Source organism: Carettochelys insculpta, chromosome 10, assembly GCF_033958435.1.
Source record: "Carettochelys insculpta isolate YL-2023 chromosome 10, ASM3395843v1, whole genome shotgun sequence".
NCBI lineage: Eukaryota > Metazoa > Chordata > Testudines > Carettochelyidae > Carettochelys > Carettochelys insculpta.
The window spans coordinates 29420072-29442919 of NC_134146.1; the positions used below are offsets into that span (position 1 = coordinate 29420072).

At 42.7% G+C, this 22848-nt stretch overlaps 1 protein-coding gene across 3 annotated transcripts in view; it reads left to right on the top strand.

Moving 5' to 3' along the window:
• Positions 1–22848, top strand: part of KCNAB1 (potassium voltage-gated channel subfamily A regulatory beta subunit 1) — a 209720-nt gene that overhangs the window by 130561 nt on the left and 56311 nt on the right. For all 3 annotated transcript variants that reach the window (XM_075004295.1, XM_075004297.1, XM_075004296.1), the window contains exon 2: positions 11357–11400. In XM_075004295.1, the coding sequence (XP_074860396.1) occupies positions 11357–11400 (44 nt within the window). The remainder of the gene's footprint in view (positions 1–11356; positions 11401–22848) is intronic.

Consider the following 22848-nt stretch of genomic DNA (forward strand, 5'->3'; position numbering starts at 1 on the left):
CACACAGTGAGAGGGTCTAAATTAGAGGTTAACATTCAAGAAAGAGATTTTGAAATCATTATGGATAGATCTTTAAAAATATCCAGTCAATAAGCAGCAGCAGTCAAAAAAGCAATATTTTGGAGATGCTTATGAAAGTGATGGATAATAAGACAGAAAATATCATATTGTTTTTATATACATCCATGGTACACCAACATCCTGAATACAAATGTGTGGAGGTGGTCACACCATCGCAAAAAAGGTATACTGAAATTGAAAAAGGCTTGGAAAAGGGCAACAAGAATTATTAGGATTTGGAACAGCTTCTGTAGGAGGAAAGAGTAATAAGACTAGAACTTTTCAGCTTAGAAAAGATCTGACTGAGGTCTATGAAATCTTGACTGGCTGAAGAAAGTAAATAATGAAGTGCCAGTTATTCCTGCTCATAACACAATATGTTGAACTCTGTTACAAATCTGTGGAACTCTAACACAAGTCTATGGAATGCTTTGCCAGAGTATGTTGTGAATGCCAAACTAAAACAGGGTTCAAAAAAGACCTAGGTAAGTTTACAGAGTATAGTCCATCAATGGTTATTAGCCAGGATGTGCAGGAATGGGTGTCCCTAACCTCTTTTGGAAGACAAGATACTAGACTAGATGGACCCACTGTGGCCACTCATGTACTAATCTGAAAAAAAAAATACAGAAAAATAGGTGTCTCTTGTGTTACTTATGACATTAATTGACAAATGTGCAGACAGATGTGATAGTTTTTAAGTTTACAGTGCCTCCTTAAGGTATTCACTTTTAATGTTGGTATGAAATTATTTCATTTTTAAGGCTCATTCATTCTAGAAATTGTTATAATCCTCTGTATATTTGTTTTTATGTTACAAGGGGGCAATATTTAAGAAGCTGTGGATTTATCTAGGTGGCAAACAAAGCAAATTGTCTTAAATGGAAAAAAGTTGGGGATTTTTATGTGTTGAGTAACTACTAAGATGGGTCACTGCTGGCTTGCATTTCTCTTTTCCATGGTTCATGCATGTCTTTTATACATATCAAGAAATAATGTTAAAAGTACAGTTGACAAAAGCTCCTGTGTCGTGATGTGGCAAAAAGGGCCCATGCATTCCTTGGACATATAAACAGAAATAGTGAGTAGCAATAGGGAGGTGATTTAACGTTTGTATACAGCATTAATGGGACTGGAGAATTGTATTCAATTCTGGTGTTATCAGATCAAGACTGTGGATGCCTTTCAGGAAGATGTGCTTTAGTCAAACATTTGTTATTTGCCTCCTTGTACGAGTAACCAAGTGATATTTTATGGTCTCTGATATGCAGAATCCAGACTTGATGTTCTAATGGTTCCTTCTGTCCTTGAAATGTATTTGTTTGTGAATAAAATTGAAGTGGACATGGATAAACTTTCTTATAACACAGCTTTAATAAAGACTCTCTGAGCCAGTCTTCAGCAATTTCAATCCCTATTAGTCAGGCTTCCATACTCTTATTTATTACCTGTCATTCTGCACTGAATAGTCCATTTAACCTTTTCCTTTAAGATTTGTATGCTGAGTATCTTAAGGGTAACAGTTTGGTAAATCTAAAATCCATGACCTTGCACCTGATAAATTTAAGATTGGGATTTGCATTAAAGGAGTTAGACACCCAACACTCCAAACAACCCAGCCTTAATGGGTATGAAACTGGTCTGACTCCGCACACTGGGGCCCTGGGCAATGATCCCGTAATGATCCTGATAATTTTTTCCATTCATGCACAGAATACATTTTTATGTGCACTGAGGCATGTGCAAATGTGCACCATCAGTAGAAACAACAAACCTATCTGTGGACACTCTGCTAATCAGCTGCTAGCATCTGAGTCTCTCCTGAGTGGCCATACAAATACACAGCGTAAAGGGAACACTGGCCATGAAAGAATTATGCAGGTTGCCCTACACGTGTCAGTGAATGTTTGCATTGTCCCACATTAAACTTTTTTTCCAAGTAGCATATTTTGGAGAAAAATAGGTTAAATGTTGTTAATTTATGTATTCTCTGCTTATAAAGCTGGGTTGCCTTTGTGCTATGCAAGCCACCAAGGGACAGAAAAGTCAGAGTTAACACATTTTAAAGAACTCTTTAAATCATGTTTCTGTAAATTAAGGTTTATAATCGTTAGGTCCAACATCATGCGCTCTATCGGGTCCAAAATTGATGATGCATTATTTGGACACATGACTCCAAACTGTCCAATGGGGTACATGAAGTCATGTCAAATGGTGAATATAATTGCTAGAGCTGGAGTGGAATTTTCCAGTGAAAGTTTTTGTGTTTGTTGGAAAGTGCTTATTCAAAATTCACATGAAAGGGTTGGTTTTGAATCTCCTGACTGAGAATTTTGTTTTTCAAAAGAGCTCCTAAATTGTTGAAATGTCCCATGTTGGTGTGGCCTACTATAATTTTATTTTATTTTGTTTTTTTGTTTCATGACATTTTTTGAAATTTTAGTTAGTTCATGTCAAAAAAGTTTAGATAACTTAAGGTCACAATCAAAATGAAGTACCTCTATTTTGAAATTATCAAAATAAAATGTTTGTTGACCCCATTTGGATTGGTGTGTCCCAGAATAGTGAGATTTACACGTTGCGGGACAGGAAAAAGTTCAGATCTTAAACTCTTGCACAATAGGCAAACAGTTTTTCCCCTAAGGCTAATAAATTAACTGTTGTTCTTAAAGCATCAAAAATGTGCGTGAGGTTTTACAGACAAATATATGATCTGGCCCCAAATGATAGGCTCCTACCCTGAGAACATTACAATGGAAATTAGATTGAACATATGGACATATAAAACTGACAGAAAATTTGGAGAATGAAGAGGAAAGTCAGAGGTTGCAGAATATAACACCTTTAAACCTAAAAACAATGAGGAGTCCTGTGGCGCCTTTTAGCCTAACAGAGATTTTGGAACATGGGCAAACACCTGCTTCATCAAAGGCAATGTAATGGAGATTCCCTTTAAACCTGTCATTGGTCCAGGACTAGGCATTTCAGTATAGGACTTTGAATCCAGTGTATCATTGAAGGAAAATTCCACATTTTGAGGAAAAGAAGAAACATTTTTGTTTTATACTTAAAAACCAGCAACTGCCTTGTCTTATCCATTAACTAATACACTGTTATCACGTTAGACTCTGAACACTCAGGTTAAAATTTCTTGTATTATAATGCTACAGTGGTGCCATCTTAAATAATTCCTTATTTTTACAGGGCTTTATGTAAGACGTGAGAAGAAATTAAGCTGACAGATGTATGCAGAGAGAGATGTACATCTTTTGCTAATTGGTGATGTTCGCATGTTGTGTTTAGTTCAAATATAGGAATCAAAAAGCTAGGAGGTTTGGTGTTACATAAGTAGATTTCAGACATTTAAAAATTTCGCCGGGTTTAAAATCTTTGATTGCAGATGTTTCGTTACTGAACGGAGTAACATCATCAGTGCCTAGTAAGAGCTCTTGTAAGAGCTCAGCCGTGTTTCCTAGTGGACTAAGAATGGCCAGGAGTCTGGTTTTCAGCTGAATACTTGGTTGAAAAGGGGCCCTCCCCAGCATGGTGAAAATGAGCAGCAGAAGGAGGGTGAGGGGATGTGAGCAACTGTACGAAGGGGATGGAGTGAGCAGTTTGTGGCCTTGGGGAAGGAGGAGCCAAAGGTGCTTAGTTTTGTTTAACATGTGCTGATGTCACTAGTGCTAGTTCTTGCATTGTAGGTGTTCTTCCAGCACCGAACAAGTGTTGCTAATATTCACTTGAGCAGCAGAACAGCTTGGTAGTGTCTATGCTCTTTTCCTCTTCACTCCCAACACTCTTCCTCACGCCAAGCATTCATTCTGCTTGGGTCCAGAGCTCGGCGAGTTACAGGTTTTCAATTTACCAACAATTTTAAAAAGATCGTTTTGCGCCAAACCAAAAGTGAAATTTGTTCTTAAATTCTGGTTAACTGAAAAGTTGAAATATTTATTTTGGGTCAAACGAAACGTTTTGTTTTGATCTAGATCTTTTGATTATGTTTCTGGTTTGTAAATAAAATTAAAAGAGGTTTAAAAACGAAATATCTCTGTGAAGCAAAAGAGAAAAACATTTTGTTTTGAAAAAGTCAGAATTAAAAGTTTATTTTTTCCAAATATTTTGTAGGTTTTGTTTTACCAAAACAACTTGGTGAAACTGTCATGAGTTCTCAAACTGTTTTGGTACAGACTGAACCTCTCTAATCCAGAACTCTCTTGGCCGGTAAACTGTAAACCAGCATGATTTTAGTTAGCTGGATGCCCACTTGTCATGGGTGTGGCCAAATTTCCTGTGGTTCCATAAAGTTTGTTTACAGCCACCAGTCCTGGCTCTCCGTGTTCTGTGCTGTTATTTAGAGGTAATTTACCCCTAAATGTCTTCTAAGAGTCCAGTAAGCAGTGGAAGTGTTGGTAATGCTGCTAGGCAATATTGAGTTCCCATGGTCTGTCAGATTCTCTCATCTGGCACTGGTCAGGTCCTGAGGGTGCTGGACAAGAGAGGTTCACTCTGTATGGTACCTTCCTTCCTATCTCCAGACCTGCTCTCAGGGAATAAATGGAGCTGGCAGGATGGGCACTACCCTGACAGTACTTCAGAAAAGACTAATAGAGCCTGAAGCTATATTGTTTCACTTAGCTCCTTAATGGTAAAGTTTCCAGGGGTAATCACAGGCTGGAGATGGTAGTTCGGCTCTGGAGGAATTGTGTTGCACGGGAGGCAGGGGATACAGTGTTTCAGGCTGAGTGTGATCCTCTTTTGCGATTTCTTGAGATCAGTGTTCATCTCATTAGAGGGTTTGGGGTGGGACTGACCCCTCTTGCTTTTTCTGCAGCAGAGTAAAGCCTGCACTCAGTTAAAAAATATAGAGGGGACCCCAGTCCTGACACATACACCATAGATAACTGTACAAACATGCAGTTTACTTCAGGCACCGGTGACCTGAGCGTAAACCTGAGAATCTGGCCCACAAAAACTAAACTTTGCCCTCAGCAACTGAGGAAGCTGCTCAGCCTGTTTTTCCTTTAATTAGCTCACTAACAGCTGCATAAACCACAGTCATGGTTCAAAGGCTATGGCTCTTGAGTAAAAGGTAGATACCTTATACCTTAAACCTTATACCTTAAACTTGACACACACACGCAAAATTCTCTGGATACAGTTCAGAGTTTACTGATTAATTCAGGAGAAGATAATTGAAAGGATGGACTATGCTGACAGTTTCAAATCAGGGTAAGGGCTTAATGTGGCGTGTTTCTTGGCCTCACAGACTATCTTCCTGTCTACAGTCTGTTGTATTAAAAAGTTGCAGAGGGGTAGCTCTGTGACGAAGTGGGTTTTACTCGTTTTACTCATGAAAGCTCATGACCTAATACGTTTGTTAGTCTATAAGGCTATGTCTACATCAGAGTGATTTGTTGAAAGAAGTTTTTGTCAGAAGAGATCTTCTGACAAAACTTCTGTCAACTGATCATGTCCAGACCGCAGAGCACCCTCCACCCCTGCTCTTTCGATCCACTCTGTCAACAGAGAGCAGCCAGACTTCCCGGCTGCTCTCTCGACAAAACTGCCACCCAGAACCACAGCAGTCAGGGTCGTAGGCCAGCATTTTCTTCTGGGAGCCCCATCGAGACGTGTCTTTAAATGGATCCCCTCAGACACCCGCTTCCTGCCTATGCTGAGGTGTGCCTACTTCCTCGAGGGACAGCACAGCTGCTAGAGCAGGGCTCCAATGCTTTCTGGAAAACACATTTCTTTCCAGTAAGCTGTGGTGCCAGAGCAGCCCCCAGGCTTGTGCTGGCTCCACACAGAGGTACTTCAGCACCTGCTGCACCTCCTGATGGCTGTCCTGCTCTTCCTCGTGGAGGGTGAGCCTGACACCACCTTCAAGGAGATCACTATTGCTGCTGGATAGTCACACCTGCACCCACCCTTCCCCCCCACAGATGCACAGGTGGATCTGGAGGCCCGGCACCAGTTCTGACTGGTGGGACCAGCTTGTCATGGGGCAGTGGGGTGACCAACAGTGGCTCTAGAACTTCCACATGTGGAAGAACACATTCCTGGAGCTCTGTGCCTGGCTTGCCCCAGCCCTCCAGAGAAGGACACCTGGCTGCAGCCCGCTGTCCCTGTGGAGAAGCAGGTCACAATTGCCCTCTGGAAGCTCACCACCCCCGAGAGCTTCTGCTTGGTGGGAAATGGTTGGGACATCATGTCCTGCCAGATGCTGTTGGTGACATCAAAGAGGGACGTTAGTTGGACCCAGGCCCATGACCGCTGTCCCATGAAGTTGGTCATCCTCCAGAGGATGACAATGTGGTGCCTCTGGAAGCATTCTGGCTCCTGGGATCCCTCGGGCTGGTCATTCAAGGGCCTAGGGAATCAGGGGTGCCTGTCTGTTGGCCATCTGGGCTCAGGCATGTCTCTGAGGGGGGACAAGCAGCATGTTGTTCTGCTGTTCATACGCCCTCAGCTTCCTGCCACAGGGTTTCCTGGGTTCCCTGTGGCTTTAAGAATGGCTGGAGGCAGGAACCATAGAGTGCTGCTCGTTATGGACAAGGTGGTGCCCTGGAGGCCTTTCCTGTCAACAGAAGGCCCCCTGGAATGTCCAGACATGCTTTTTGTCAACAGATCTCTGTCAACAGAGGTGTTCTTGCTCATGGGGAGTGGGGTACACCTGTTGACAAAAGTGCTGCATTCTGTTGATTTACAGTTGACAGAACACACTTGGTAATCTGGACGCCCCCTGGGTTTTGTAGATAAAACACCAGTTTTGCCCCCAAAACCCTGTAGTGTTGACATAGCCTAAGATGTCACAGGACTGCTTGCTGTTCTGTTAAGATTCATCATCATCATCATCATCCAGAACAGTGGACTCAGCGCCCATTGGTGTCTGATGCCTCTCTCAGTATTTCCTTCCATCTTTCCCTGTCTAATGTGGAGTGGCTTAGTTTCTGTAGACTAGCTCTGCACCAATGTGCTATATCATCTATCCATTTTTTGTGGGGTCTGCCTCTCCTATTCAAACCGTCCATTATGCTGAAAACCAGGGTCTTGATTTTTCATTTGTCATTCATTCTGCAAATACGTTCAAATAGTTGTAGCTTCTGTTAAGATTATTGTCTCTATATTATGTAATTTAACCTATGCCCTTCAACAGATAAAACAACACTCTTCTGTTGCTCTTCAAAATCTGGGCTTTATTGGCCAATTGAATAAATATACTTATTTTGATTTCTTGTGACATAATCCTCTGTTGATCATGTAGTTTACTTTAATTGTTATGAAGGACATGTATATTTTGACAAGTGTGAAGGTGATGATGAAAAGTGAAGACATGGTTACAAATAAAGCAAATACATTAATCAGTGTTACTACAGGGAATACTAAATTATACTGAAATCACAAGAAACATGGATGTGTTACTCACAGAATCACACAGAATAATAAATGTTACACGTGTCTAAACATAGCTACTTTCATTTTTGTTCCCATTACAATATATAATTTCTCAAGATGATGTTCTGGGAATGAAAGAATAGATACTAGATGTGCAATGTGTCATCATTTTAATGATACAATTTGTTTTGTGTGTACTAATACATATTTCCTTATGTGATTATAGACAAACCTATAGACACAGGTTTTAAAGAGCAATTAAAATATACGTCTGTATGAAAAGAACATTATTAAGGTCAATAGTGAAACACTCAGAAGTTGGAAATGCCAACATTATAGTTGTCTATGCAAATATAATTTGGCTCCTGATATGCATGCATTAACAGTCTTTAATTACATGATCACATGCTGTCTTTCCCACAGGACACCTGCCTCATTCAGTGCACAAGATGGGTTGTGCTCACTTGAGTCTTGTCTGCCCTGGCAGTGGTGTGATATGTGTAGCTGCATGCAGTGGCGTCAACAGTCATCATGTGTCCAGGGATGAGGTGGGACGGGAGCTGCATGGCCAAGGGCAAAAGGGGTGGAGCTTGGGGCAGTTGGCCTTGCCTGCCCCTCGCCCTCCTTCTGAGCTGCCCATGGAGTGGCCCACAGTGCCCCATAGCATTTCAAAGGGGTCCTGAGCTTTGGCTGTGGTGGCTCCTTTAATATGCTGCACCTGTGGGCAATTGCTCCTTTGCCCCCCACCCCCACCCCCATTGGCAGGCCTGGCTACATGCCCATAGTGCAGGCTGCATCCATAGTATGGTGCCTATTTACATGCGACGGTGATAGGCTCTGGTAGATGGGAGGCAGTGGAGAAGCTGCCAGACCTGTGTCTCCTCCAGCAGAGCCCTTCCCCACTGCTGGAGTCTTTCCCTGCTGCCTCACCCTGCCAGGGCCTTTTTATGTTTCTGGATCTTTTCTCTGTACAGGGAAAGGCTCAGGCAATGGACAAGCAATGGAATGCTACACTGCCGAAGCAAAAGCCGTGTAGGTGGGGAAGGCCCTGCTTGAACATGTACAGAGCCATGTAGGATACATACCTACTGGGTTCAGGCATGTCTTGCCAAAGCAGTGCCTCACCATCTATAGTGCTATTTATACCCCTGCTTGGGGGCATGTAGCATATGTTACCCATTTGCCATCGTCAGCATCAATGTAGCCTTAATGAGCAGCTATTCATTATTTAGTTTACCCCTCCTTGTTCAATGTGTGACCAATACTTTATGTGCTGCACACTATTCAAACCTTCTTCTGAACACAAAATTATTAATTTCTTCATGGACTTTCCAGTGCTATTCACCATTACGATACTGAAGTGCCTCACTAGAGCTGGCTGGAAGACAGAAATTCCTTCCAAGTAAAATATTTCTTATTGGGGTTTGGGGGGGGGACGGATGACAAAGCAGGAAGGTGTCAATGCTGTTGAATCAGCATTTTCCCCACAAAAAAAGTTCAGAAAATTTTGTCAGCTCTTTGCTTCACAATCATTAATGAATTAATTACAAATGGCCACTATTTCAAAATAACTTAGCTAGCATCTACACAATGCAGTGGCTATTTCAGAATAATTTCAAAATAGCAGATGGTTTCTTTTGCAATAGGTCAACTTCTTTGTATGAGGACTAGCGTCCATTTCAAAATAGGGGCTGTGTAGACAGGGAATAGAGCCTATTTTGAAATAAGCCATAGTGCATTCAATGGCTCTGTTTCAGAATAGGCTCTATTGTGTGCAGAAGCTGGATTTCGAAATAGCTGGTGTCATTTTGAAATGCATTTTGTGTGTAACTGTGCTATTTCAGAATAAGCTACTCCAGACAATCACTTCCGAAATAGCTTATTTCACTCTAAAGCTGCTGTGTAGACATAGCCTTTGAGTGCTACTTAGCAACTAATTCCTGCTCTGTTCTGCAGCTCCCCTTGAAATGGACTTCCTGATTGAGTGCTTCCCTGCAGCCATTTCAGCCCCTCTGGAGGACCTCTCTACTGCCTTTTATCTGGGGTGGGGTGTGGCAGGACAATAAGAACTCCAGCAGGGGGCCTTATGGCCTAGTCCACCCCATCACAGTGGTATTATCCCTGTTTTACAGATGGGGACCTGAGTCATGAAGAGCAAGGTGGAGTGTTCACTAATTTTAGGCGGCCAATTTTGGACACGTACAACCTTATTTTTGGAGGGTATTTGGCATTATGTAGCACTTTATACATTCAAAGCACCACTCCCGCTGACTTCAGTCAGGGCATGTGCAAATGAGACAACAGTGTCTCAAGTCAGGCACCCAGAAAATGAGGAACAAACAGTGGGCATGGTGAAAAGTGTGGTTTGTGTGTCTGAGTGCTGGTCCTATCATGGGTACATACACACTCTGTGCACTCAGGACCGGACATCTGTCAATAGCAGTGTCAGAAGTGTCCAGTATTCTGTGCTTACACCCTTCACCCCTTGCTTTCCAGAAAGGGTAGAAGGGGTGACATGGACTCACGGCCCTTCCTGTCCTTTTCAACCACTTGCAGTCTGGGATGGAGCTCTTGTGCCGATAGCCTTGCAGCTTTAGCTCTTCTGCCTGTAGCATATTGTAATTGGTCGCTTTGTTTTAGTAGATAGATAGTAGTTGGCTTAAATGTAATTGATGGGGATCGAGGGGGTTCCCAGCTACTGTTCTCCCACCATTTGGGTCATTTAGAATGCTCCAGATCCCCGGCTTCTAATCCTGTCTGGCTCCCCCCTTGGATTTTCCTGGTGAGCAACCCATGCAGAAAGCTACTCCTATTGCCTCAGGGAATCACACATTGCATTGAAGCTGCTCCTTTCCTCCCCACACTGGCCAGTCTTCAGCGCGTAGACTTCTCAGGCATCTGATGGAGTTCTCAAACAGACTCCTGACCAGTCCAGCCCCTTCTCCCTGCTCTTTGTCTTGCTGGCCAGTGTCAGCATTGACATCTCCCATTTTTGAGTTTTGGGCAGCTGATGAGGTGTGCGTGGTGTTCTAGCCTCTCATTCAGTCCATTCGTGTGTGGTCAAGCTGGACAGGACAATCCCTATTCATTTTATAAATGTGGGGAGGGAGCAAGATCTGCCCTACGCTGGAAGAAGGTGATCATGCTCTGTAAGTGGTGTACCCAGCATAGCTCACCCACAAAGGCAGCCTCAACAAGGGTTTTCATGAGGATTATGATCCAGTGGATGTGTTGTCAGCGGGAATTCCCCTACTGGGCCCTCTTTGCAACCCAACAAAAAGGGGAGTGCCTAGCTTATTGCTTTTGAAGCTCCCTCTGATTTTCATTATCTGTAGGGCACCCAAGTTTAAAAATATTGGCACAGTATTGCATTAAGCTTTGTTAATGAACTTCTGTTTTAAATTATAATTTGTACCATCTTTACATCGAGAGAGAGTGAGAACCCTGAAAAAGCTTTAGGGGTCTCCGTACAGCTGTCATTAGCCAAACTACTGCTTTTCAGCTATTTCAGCAGCACTAAGAGGGAAAGAGGAGGAAAAAATGACTTTAAATATAAAGCAGTAGTGGGAAGTTAAAATAGTTTCACACACTTCATCATCATTCCGGCAAGCTCTGTTTTTAATGTGTGCCAAACAAGTCTAAATCCACATAGTCACAAGACTCCCCATTCCAAAATGACCTCATTTCTAATATTATCCCAGCCAAGAATTTAGTGTTATATATATGGAGGCAGGAGCTGATACTAGACATGAAAACATAGCATTTCTGTTGGAAAACAATTTCTTTAAACAAAACTAGGTGTCAGTACTTTGCAGCCTGTGATTTTCTTTCTTGGAATATTGTGTGTGTTCTGATGGGATCTGATACTACCCTCTTCTAATAATTTTCTCATCTGTTCTAGAAATCTTGGAAAATCTGGACTAAGAGTTTCATGCCTGGGCCTTGGTAAGTAGCTTTAAATTATTATATATATTATTGTCTTGACTTAAATTAGATTTATGCCCAGTTAGACTACAGGCAAAATTTGGGCATATATTTATAAGTGTTTAGAGTGGCTCTTGCTTGCAAATATGAATTCCTGTGGACATTACACAGTTTGGATGGGCTTCTTCTCACAGGAGGAGGTTATAACACACTCACAAAATGTGATTTGTCCCCTCTCTGCTGACTGGCTCACTCAGAAGAAGAGCCTAATATGGCTTTCGGCTAATGGAGTTGCTCCAGTAGGTCAAGCAGTAGAAATGTGGCTTTTTGTTGCTGAATGTCCAAGGTTTCAGTATCTGCATATGGCTCATGGTGGGAGTGGATAATATAATATAATATAATATAATATAATATAGTGACCCTTAGCTGATATAAATTGGTACAGCTCCATTGTCTTCAACAGCACCTTAGGATCTGTCCAACAATAAATATTATGAAAACTAACATTAACCTCTTTTATACCATTTTTCACCCATAGATCTCAAACTCAAGTTGTACTTATTTACTTCTGATGAACAGGCCCAGCTGGGGGGACGGGGGCAAAGAATGTAGTTGCCCTGGGACCTGGCAGTTCGCCGGCTGCTGCTGCTACCCCAGCAGCAGCCAGAGTCCTGGATTCTTTCAGGTGCTGCTGTGGTGCTTTCAGATGCTTTGAGGGCTGCATGGGGCTGGTGTTGTATGCTCTGCGTGGCTCTGAGGATTGGCTGTCCCAAGGCCCAGTCCTCCTGCCTGAGAGTCCACCCCTTCTAGGAGTGTGAAACTGCCTCCCCACAGTTTGCCTATGGTCCTGTGAAGTCTGTTGGCCCCTCTACTGAGGAGAATCTAACCCAGGGGTCAGGAACCTTTGGCACATGGCCCATCAGGGTAAACTGCTGGCAGTCCACAAGACACTTAGCTGACATTGGCCATCTGCAGACACAGCCCCTTGCAGTAGTGGTTCACTGTTCCCAGCCAATGGGCGCTTCAGGAAGTGGAGCAGGCTGCAGCAGTCAGCTGGCCACCATTTCTCATAGCTACCATTGACATACAATGGTGAAGCACAGCTCCTGGGAGCAGTGGCAGGTGGTGCCTGTGGATGGTGAATGTAAACAAAACATCCCAAGTCCCACCAGCAGATTAGCCTGTGAACCACAAGCTGAAGACAGCCAATGCCCTATCTAACCCAATATATTTTTATATTACCTGAAATGCATGTGAAATGATCATGCTGAGTCATCTTCAAAGACCATATCTGAGACCTCACAAAGGAATTATCATTAATCCCATTTTACGTATAGGAAAAGTGAGGCACTGGATTTTTATACGTAATATCTGGATGCATTTGCACCTTTACTTAGAGTTGCAAAATGTATGTTTACTCCTATTTGGAGTACAAAATATTACTCCCTAAAAATCCAGCTCTGCTATGATGTTGGTCAAAGGTGGAGAAACAGTGTTAAAATGTAGTACGGTGTGGATGAATGATTTATAACAAAATAAGGTAGGCACCTAATTTGAGAGAGAGTGAGAGAGAGCTCTGTATATTTGCCTCTCCTACAATGATTGTCACTCATGAAGTTCTTTCCCTTCTCAACAAATGAACATATGTTCTAGCAGAATTTCAAACCATATTCCTAAAGCGATGGAGCATATGACTGAAAGCCTAATTGTTCGTGTGATCTTCATTTCAGTCTTAATTCTGGGAGTTCCTAAATTAGAGTACTTCACCTTGCAGTCTTAACATTTTCAGCCGAGGTTGTTTGTAGGGGTTTTTGCATGTAATTATTTATATAGTCTCCAGGTTGTGCCAGATGCTAATTATTATCTTGGGCAGTGCCCAGAAGGGAATCTTCAGACCAATCTTCAAAGCCTCAATGTGGTAATAAAATTATTCTGTGGCCTGTACTGCATCCTCAGAGTACCAGTAGCTTGTATTCAGATCGCAATCCTCTTTACACAGTAGACATAGCCAATCTGTGTAGTTATGGAGCCTCTATATTTAACAGTATCCAAAACCTTCTCTGTGGTTACGCACAGTGAGCTCTCATGGTGCAGAACTGTGTGGCTAGTGAGCGATACAGGCTCAGACAAATTCCCCTCCCTGCCTTCCTCCATTTGTATGCACATCTTTCCATACAGCAGAACTACAACAATGCTACTGCAGCCAGGGCCCTTTGTGACCACAGAAGAGAGGCCAGGATGACTGGCCTTTCTGTAGCCTGTTGCACTGATTAGTCTATTGCTTCTCTACTCAAATATCTGCTATAGCTGCTCATGGGACAGACTGGACATTCATGTGGAAGAGATTGACCCCAAGTGAGGGTTGCTGAGAGAGCCTTTTGGGACCCAGATTTTCTGTCTTGTGGTACATCTGTTATTTAAAAATATTGATTTCACCACTGAATGAAAATGACAAAGCAATACCATAAAAAAACCCAAACAGTTTTAAAAAGTTTTAGCTTGATCAAATCATTTTTTTGAGATTTTGACTTTATTTCCAGTTATCAAATGTAAAAGGTTGAAAAAATGAAAGGAGAAATAATTTTGGAAGGGAAAACCCAGCATGTTCCTTTTTACATTTATCAGCATGCTTGGATCTGTGCTTTGTAACTGAGTTTTGAATGCAATCGATGGCTGTTCTTCTTTGGATGCATTAGCATTTTTCAACAATAAAAAATTGTCAGAATATTTCCAACCAATCTAGTCACTTGCTAGACAGTGTGAAGTATATGGAACAAACTCACACTGGTGTTACCACTAAGTAGGGTGACCATCTGTCCTGTATTTGGTGGAAAGGTCCCATATTTGGGATGCCAAAAAGGCGTCCCTACTTATTTTTTAAAAGGGACTAATTGTCCTGTATTTGGGCCCTCCTCCTGACTGACCTTTTTGCCAGCAGTTGCTTAGGCATAGGTTCTGGTGAGAGTCACTTTCCCAAGCCTGGGTGAGCTGGGGGAGTGTTGGTAGCTGCCATGTCCCTGCAGCTTCCCCAGGGCTCCTGGGGAGCGATGGGGCTGCTGCTTTCCTGGGACTCAGGGAGGGCTGGCAGTTGCAGCTTCCCTGGGGATCCCAGGAAGGGCCATGGCTGCTGCTTTCCCAGGGCTTAGGGACAGCCAGTGGCTGCCGCCTCCTTCCCAGTTCCCTGGAGATTGGTGGAGCTCTCCCTCCCCTGCATATCTCCCTGTTCCATATATGGGACAGGGAGATATGGTCACCCTACCACTAAGTCAACCACCGTTAGGAAAGTAGGAGGCATTCCATGAACTATTCTTGGACATGATGGGTGGACAGGGCTAAAAGAACAGTATCAATTTTGTGGGCCATCTCTAAAGATGCTGATTCTTGCCATAGTGATATAGGTCAGTAATACCAGACAAACTCATTTGGATGGTCACAACACTGTCAGTATGTGCCAAGTGAAAATGGCAGCAGATAGATCACATCACTATTAAATTTTTGGCATGCGTGCATATTTATGGCTACCATGTGCAGTAACCTTGAAGATGCAGTGGGAATTTTAATGTTTTTAGGGCAGGACTCGTCAGTAATTGCGTATTTCTTGTTGCTAAAGAGCCAGACTGGGAGGTAGGCCTCCGGGTTCTGTCTGCGGGAAAGAAAAATATATCTTTGTTGTTTCTCCTACAACAAGTCTTTGATGGGGAGCTGTGATAATTAACTCAGATATGCAAAGTGTTCCGAAATCTAAAGTTGAGATTTAAAATAGAGGGGAAATGTGACGAATCCCTCATGATTACTGTACAAAATGAAATGAAGAATAAACTCCATTTTGACAGAAAGACCTCTTTGCTTAGAAATGGCTCCTGGACTGCTTAGAGAATTTGTCTCATTACCTAGTGCTGATGTGCTCATAGTCCCATCGTGAGCAAATGTTGTCATGGTGAGAAGAAACTGGGGAAATTATGATAACATTAGGAAAAGCTGCCTGCAGAGGCTTTCGTTCGCTTAGAACATGCAGAACCATAGAGACATTTAAATGTATCGTTCTTTTATGAGTGCAGCTACATGGGATAAATATTCTGCTTTAGCTAATTGTGGGTTTTGAAAATGAAACAAGTGTCTGTCTCTCTCTTATTGACAAATGGAATGTAAAAAGGGGATTACTGGGCATGCATCCACAGATCCAGGCAATTAAGTCAATCGAGTATGAAATGATCCAGATATAGCCCCTGACATGAAGTATACAGTAAAGAAAGTTTTCTTTTGCACTTGGGTTTGTAGGTGGAAGCATTTTCCTGCACCTCTTGGACTTCCATGAGAGATCTGTCAAATATCTTTGTCATGTGTGGTGGGGAGGACCAGGCCTTGAAGCCCCTTACTGGAGGCTTATGGCCTTGTCACACCCTGTCCCAGAAGAGAAGCCATAGAGAGGCTCACCAGTCAGGCTAGAAAGGTGATAGGAGAAACCAGCCCATCGGGAGCCAGGAAGGACTACAAAAGAAGCTACAGGAGAAGAGTCAACTTAGTGTGGCTGGAAATCTCAGGGAGAGAAGACCAGGGTGACTGGCTTGCAGAGGGAGCAACAGCACCATGGAGAGCTCAATGTGGAGACTTTATTGCAAACTAGGTAGAAGCCCGGGCTCTGCTATCAGTGTCCGTGTGTGATTGGTAGGAAAAGCTGCAGAATCTGGAGTGGGTTCTGGTGGCAGTTGGAGACAAAGCCCTGAGCTAAGGGCAATGATTGTACAGGCCCATGGGGAAGTGGCCCAGGGAATTCAAGCAGCATTAAAATAGACTTAGCTGCTATTTACAAGGCTGTTGGGCTGGGAGTCGAGGGCAGGTCTGCCCCCATCACAACACCCTGAGCCCCTTAGCAACTGCGAAGAAATGGCCTGGATCTGGCATCCTGTTTTTTAAAAATCTCACCAAAATAGGAGTATGCTTTATGCACTACTGTAAAAAAGAAAAGGAAATAGAGAAAAATATGAAACAGAGCAGAAATTAAAGGAGGGGAGGAATAAGTGAAATAAATGCCCCTTAATTATTCTGTAGTTTCTCTAAAATCCTGCCTCACATGCTCTCAAATGAATGCCACATATCACATGCTGGTGATGAATCAGCCGTGTCTATCTGGGGCCAGAGATATTTCATAACATAAATAACAGGTAACCTGAAACAAAATGAAGTTTGCGCAATAACCATGGAGACTGTTCACAAAGAGAGAAACAGTTAACCCGTTAATCATCCCACACAAGCTTGGTCCACGTTCCATGCAGCTCATTCCCTCCACTCCGAGATCCTGAGTCATTCTTCAGTTGTTTTGGCTGGGATGTAGATGGTACATATACCACAAAATCCAGTGCCTCTATAACAAGTACCAAAGGAAAATTGTGAGGTTTCTGGGTTAAAGAATTCATATAGTGGGAAAAGTAAGAGTTATGAGACTATGTCTACACTACCACAGGAAGCCAACCAAAGGTATGCAACTCCAGCTAAGAATAACATAGCTGGAGTTGACGAATCTTAGGGTGAGTTACTGCAGCATCTGTGCTTCAGAGGGTCAACGGGAAAAGCTCTTACATCAACCTGCCATACTCTTCTCATCAGAGCAGAGTACCAGGGGTTGACAGCAGAGCAACTTGCAGTTGATATGATGGGTCTTTGCTAGACTCAGTAAATTGACCACCAATGGGTCTATCTCAGGGGTGTCAATGCTGGCTGTAGTGTAGATGTAGCCTTTTTGTTCATAACTTGTTCTGGCTGTCGTCTCAGTTTTCTGTATAGATGAATGCCAGGCCCAGTTCAAAGTCCAAAGTAGTCACGATAGCTCAAAGTGCTTCAAAATCCAGTATCAAGCAGATGAGCAGTCACAAGAGTTCTCTAAGGTGCCACAGGACTTCTTGTTGTTTTGGCCACTGAAGTGTGTTCATGATGAGGGATGGGAGACTTTTTCTCTTGTAATGATCCCAGGTCAGATCTATGAGTTTGAATTCGGGTGAGATTTTGAAAATTTAAGATAATACTGACAAAAATTCCATAATTGGACCCTGGAATCAAATTTTCAGTGAAACTATTCATTTTTGTACATAAATAAATACAAAGCAAAAACAAGGCCATGTGCTGACCTTCTGGCACTTATGTATTCTGACTAACTGCCATAGCTGATACATCTACAAAATGTGTTTCCTGACAGTTTCTTTATTTTGAGTGACTTGGGAGGAAATAAAAGTGCCTTAATTCAAAATAACTTCTCTGGGAAGGCAAATCCAAAGATAGTGTCACCACTCACCCTTTGTCTTTGAGGTTTTAAAACAGGAAAAAAATAAGCTTGTATCTATTAAATTAGTAGAAAATGGGTGGTTTTTTTCCAAAAATGAATGCTGGAACCAAGAGGAAAGGTCAGAGGTGGTATTGTAGCTCTGAGCTCTTCTTTAGGCTAATGGGACAAAAATGAACAAGGTTAGTTGAAATGAAATGATCTTCTGTTTTTGTTTTTCTTACAATACCAAGAGGAAATGTGGTGGCTCAAATGGTGTCCTTAAACTTCTTTAACATTCTTAGACTTTCCTTCAGTTTTAAATTGCTCTTCAGCCCCACCCTGAATTTTACAGTCCAATTCTGCTTACTTTTTAAGAGTTTGGTGCAAATCTAGAGTAACTTGATTGACTTCAGTGGAAATATTCAAATTTACACCAGCTTATTGGGAACCTGAATTTGGCAGATGGACCAGATCCTTATCCTTCCAGCTCTTACTTATAGGACCAGCACTGCTCAGGCCCAGCACTGCTCAAGATTATATTGATGAGTAAGGTTTGCAGGATCGGGCCGTCAGTTTGTAAGTGCCAGACTGATGCAGCTTTAGTTTCTTTCATGGCATTATGGGGACAATTTACAAACATTGGGGCTTGTGTTAAGAGTAACTTTCTTCTACTGACGGAAGCATAAAAATGTAGAGCAAAGAGGGAGATACTCAGAGGGTAATTGTTTAAAACAATGATTTTTTTCTTCAGTATTTTCTTTCTTAGAATCCAGGCTGTTTTGTGAGGTAATAAATCAAGCTGAGCCTGACAGGCATTGTTTGAAGTACCAAACAACCATTTTAGTTTCTGTTGGGAGCAATGCATTTATACTAACATAACCTGTAGTATTATAATATCCCTAGCTAGCTTTCAGGTAGTTTGTGCTTCACAGCAAATACTGGTTCCCTCCTGGGATGTCATGATGGGGATATGTGCATTTTTCTGACAGCCCAGAAATGAAACTTGTTGCGTTGTTTGTTCTTATAAGATAAGACCAGAGCATCCCACAGTGATTAACATGGGACTTAATGCTTCAGGATTCCAAAAATAACTAATGGTTTTGTGAGCTCCTGCTGCACAACAACTGCAAAACTGGTGGCTATGCCTCTGAGGAAAATACAGTTAACATAATTCTATTAAACGTATTGCTGCTAACATCCCCTCTTCTCTATGTTACTGGAGGAACTGCCAGTGTGATGATTATTGCCTATTTCTTAGTGTTATGTGCTTTGGAGCAAGTGCTGCTTTTGAACTAACTAAGAGCTCTGTGGTGATAATAGCTTGAGCTTCCCCAAAAAATCAGAGAGATCAGAGGAGGTGCTAGAAACTGGGGTAGCTGAACCATCTTAAATAACAATTCCCAAATTCAGTTTGATGGCCAGGGTAGATGGAGGCCATTATTTATTGGAAAGAGCACACAGCTGTTCAGCATTTGTGCCTAGCTTTAATTAACTGCAGGTTTCCCATATTCAGGGGGTGGCCTCCCAGCTATAGTAAGCACATAAGAGGAGTGCACTGTGCTCCAAAATTGCAAAAAACAGTGCCTAAAATCTACATCTTTCCTTCCAGAAGATAAAAAGGCTTTGTCTACACTACACACCTTACAGTGGCACAGCTGTGCTGCTGTGAGGCCTCCAGTGTAACTTAGTTGCATTAGGCCACCAGGAGAGAGCTCTGCTGCCAGCATATTGAAACCACCCCTACTGAGTAGCAGTAACTGTCAGGTGAGCAGCTCCCCCTGAACTAGTACTGTCCACACCAGCTCTTTTTTCTTGGTCAGGGCTGTGGGTTTTCATACTCTTGCCTGACAAAAGTGCCAGTGTAGACAGAACCGCTGATGGGGTCAAAAGGAGCAGTAGCCTGGGGGCCCAGTGATTCAAAGGGGTCTGGGCTTCCGGCACACCACCATTACTACTGTGACAGCAGTGGTAGCTGGAGCCCTGGGCCCCTTTAAATTGTGGCCAGAGCACCACTCCACACAGCTCTCAGGGCTAGTGGGGAGCCCAGTGCTGCACTCTGGGTGGTGCTGATGGCTGGCTGCCCCAGCCCCTCTCCTGCTGCTGGAGACCCCGCCCTTTCTGGAGCTTGGACCCAGCCCTACACAAATGTTCCCCAGTGTCCCGCAGAAGCTGTCAGCCCCACCCCGCCCCGCCACCACCAAGCATAAACAAAGCCTAAGTGACCTAATTTTCAAAGGTGGAGAGCACCCAGCTTGTTTGAAATCAGGTTACTTATCTGGTGCCCAAACATGAATTTCAGGGCTTTAGGCTCCTATGTTTTAAAGTCTTGGCTGGTGAATGTGTACTCTGTGTGTAGATAAACAATGCACATTGGGCCAAAGTTTGCTCTCAGCTTCTTGGACTGAATTGGGTTATACTAGTTAACGGGAGCATGGAATTTTCCCATTATGTCTAATATTTTGAAATTTCTCTCACCTAACAGGGATGTGTTCTCTATTTACCAGGAGTGAGATTTCATAACTCCCATTTTCTTCACTTAATCTGTCAGTTTTCTCTCTGCCTGAGATAGAGTAAATATTGATTTAATTTCACATTAATGACAATGAAGATGCTGGAGGAAGTTTTCAATAGCACAAATGGCAGGTAGATACCAAAGTCCCATTGCATATTAACAGGAGTTAGGCATCTAAATGCCACTTATGTCTTTTAAAAATCTCCCTTGCTGCAGATCTGATAAATGTTATCATTATTATGGTCGAATTTTCAAACATTGATCTTTATCAGCCACCTAAATCCTTGTTCATCATGTGGGTACCAGAGAGCCACTGAAGTCAATTAGAGCTTTATAACCTCTTTAAAAAAATCAGGCCATATAGGCTACGTCTACACATGCATGCTACATCGAAATAGCTTATTTCAATGTAGCGACATCGAAATAGTCTATTTCGATGAATAACGTCTACACATCCTCCAGGGCTGGCAACGTCGACGTTCAACTTCGACGTTGGGCAGCACCACATTGAAATAGGCGCTGCGAGGGAACATCTACACGCCAAAGTAGCACACGTCGAAATAAGGGTGCCAGGAACAGCTGCAGACAGGGTCACAGGGCGGACTCAACAGCAAGCCACTCCCTTAAAGGGCCCCTCCCAGACACAGTTGCACTAAACAACACAAGATCCACAGAGCCAACAACTGGTTGCAGACCCTGTGCATGCAGCATGGATCCCCAGCTGCAGCAGCAGCAGCAGCAGCCAGAAGCCCTGGGCTAAGGGCTGCTGCCCACGGTGACCATAGAGCCCCACAGGGGCTGGAGAGAGAGCATCTCTCAACCCCTCAGCTGATGGCCGCCATGGCGGACCCCACTATTTCGATGTTGCGGGACGTGAATCATCGACACGTGCCCTACTTCAACGTTCAACTTCAAAGTAGGGCGCTATTCCCATCCCCTCATGGGGTTACCGACTTTGACGTCTCACCGCCTAACATCGATTTCAACTTCGAAATAGCGCCCAACACGTGTAGCTGTGACGGGCGCTATTTCGAAGTTGGCGCCACTACTTCGAAGTAGCATGCACGTGTAGACGCGGCCATAGAGTGATACTTGTGTTTTGCTAAGGCACCTATCTTTAAGCATCTTTGTTTGAAAATGCAACCAGGAAGGCTCCTTCAAATATAGTTCAGTAATAAGCATTTCTCCTTTTGTTTACATGCATTTTGATTCTTGAAAGCTATTAGCTTAGGTTATGGATTCTTAAAGTTAATTGTTTTCTCTTTTGGACACTACGTAACTTCCATTTGTGGCTGTTCATCTCTGTTTCCCCAGTCACTTCTTTTCTCCCTTATTTACATGCGTTATACCGTGAAACTTTTTTATGGGTGTCTTGTGCTGCCTAGCAACCATTTCTCCAGATGATCATCTGAGGTGCATTTCTTTAACACATACCGCTCAGAGAGGGAAATTTATTTAAAACTGGTACTTGTTTGCATTGCTCTAGGATTTGTGTGTGCCGTTTGAGTATAGTATTTCTGCCCAAGGTAGTTTGTTAATGAACGTTGCTCATCTTTAAAAAATACACTGTCAAAGCATTCAGAATTTTTTAAGTTGTTTATCTCCCAGTTCAAAATAGTCCTTTCAAAGCTTGGAACTGATAAAGCTTTCCTAAATAATGTAGTTTTAGCTCCAAGTTTGCTGCTGTGAGGTTGCTTGTGAATGTAAGGTTGCTAGAACAGATTGTAAATATAGCAGAAAAACAATAATGAAGTATTAGTTTTGGGAAAATAAGTTCGCCACATGAAGGCTTCTTTCCCTTTGCAAAGCTCAAAGAGAGCTGGAATCCCCAGTAGTAAGATTTGCACTCAGGGAATGTGGAAGTAGATTTAGGGTGGGATTTCAAGCCCCTAAAGTTCAGGAGCCTCTCTTAAATCTGGGGTTCTTCTATAGGGTCATGTCAACTTTTTGAATAGTAAAGGGTCCATGCCAGAAAATCTGAATCTGGTTTCACACTTTTCCCATTTTTGAATATATTCTGAGCTTGATCCAATTATGGGCTCATGTTGCAAACTTCAGGTCTGGATCCACTTCAGAAATCCTCAAATACTGGAAGGAAGACAGAAGAGTTGGATCAGCACCTGCAGAGTGAACCTGCCCTACTCTGTAGTTTAGCTCTTAAAAAATGGCTGTGGTTGTTTAAGGTTTGTAAATGCACCTAGAGATAGTTAGCAGATGCATCATATACATCAGAAAAACAAATAATAAAGACAAAGAAATTGTTTTTTATATTAGAGCATCCAGAGTCCAGTTGTTGCGGGACCCTTTTGAGTTAAGTGTTATGCAAACACACAGGATCTCTACCTTGCAATAGAAGGGTTAGATCATGCAGTGAGAACTGTGTGGCCAGAATCCTAGGCCTACAAGGTGTCCCAGTGCTGCTCTCTGGTGCTCTTTTCAGAAGTGGAGCCTATGAAGATAAGCAACATAGACAAGGTGGAGTAGAGGAATGCAGAATAATATATATACTATTTGATGTACATTTGCATTTTGGAAAAAAAACCATAGACATTCTCCACATCTTCCCCTTGAGCTAATATTAATTGACTGAATTCATGTACGTCATGGTGAAGTGGGGCCTGAGAAATCTTTTAGAACTTTTGTTTAGATATACAAGGACTAACTTTAAGGCAAAAACTGTAGTATTAATGCTGATTAGATT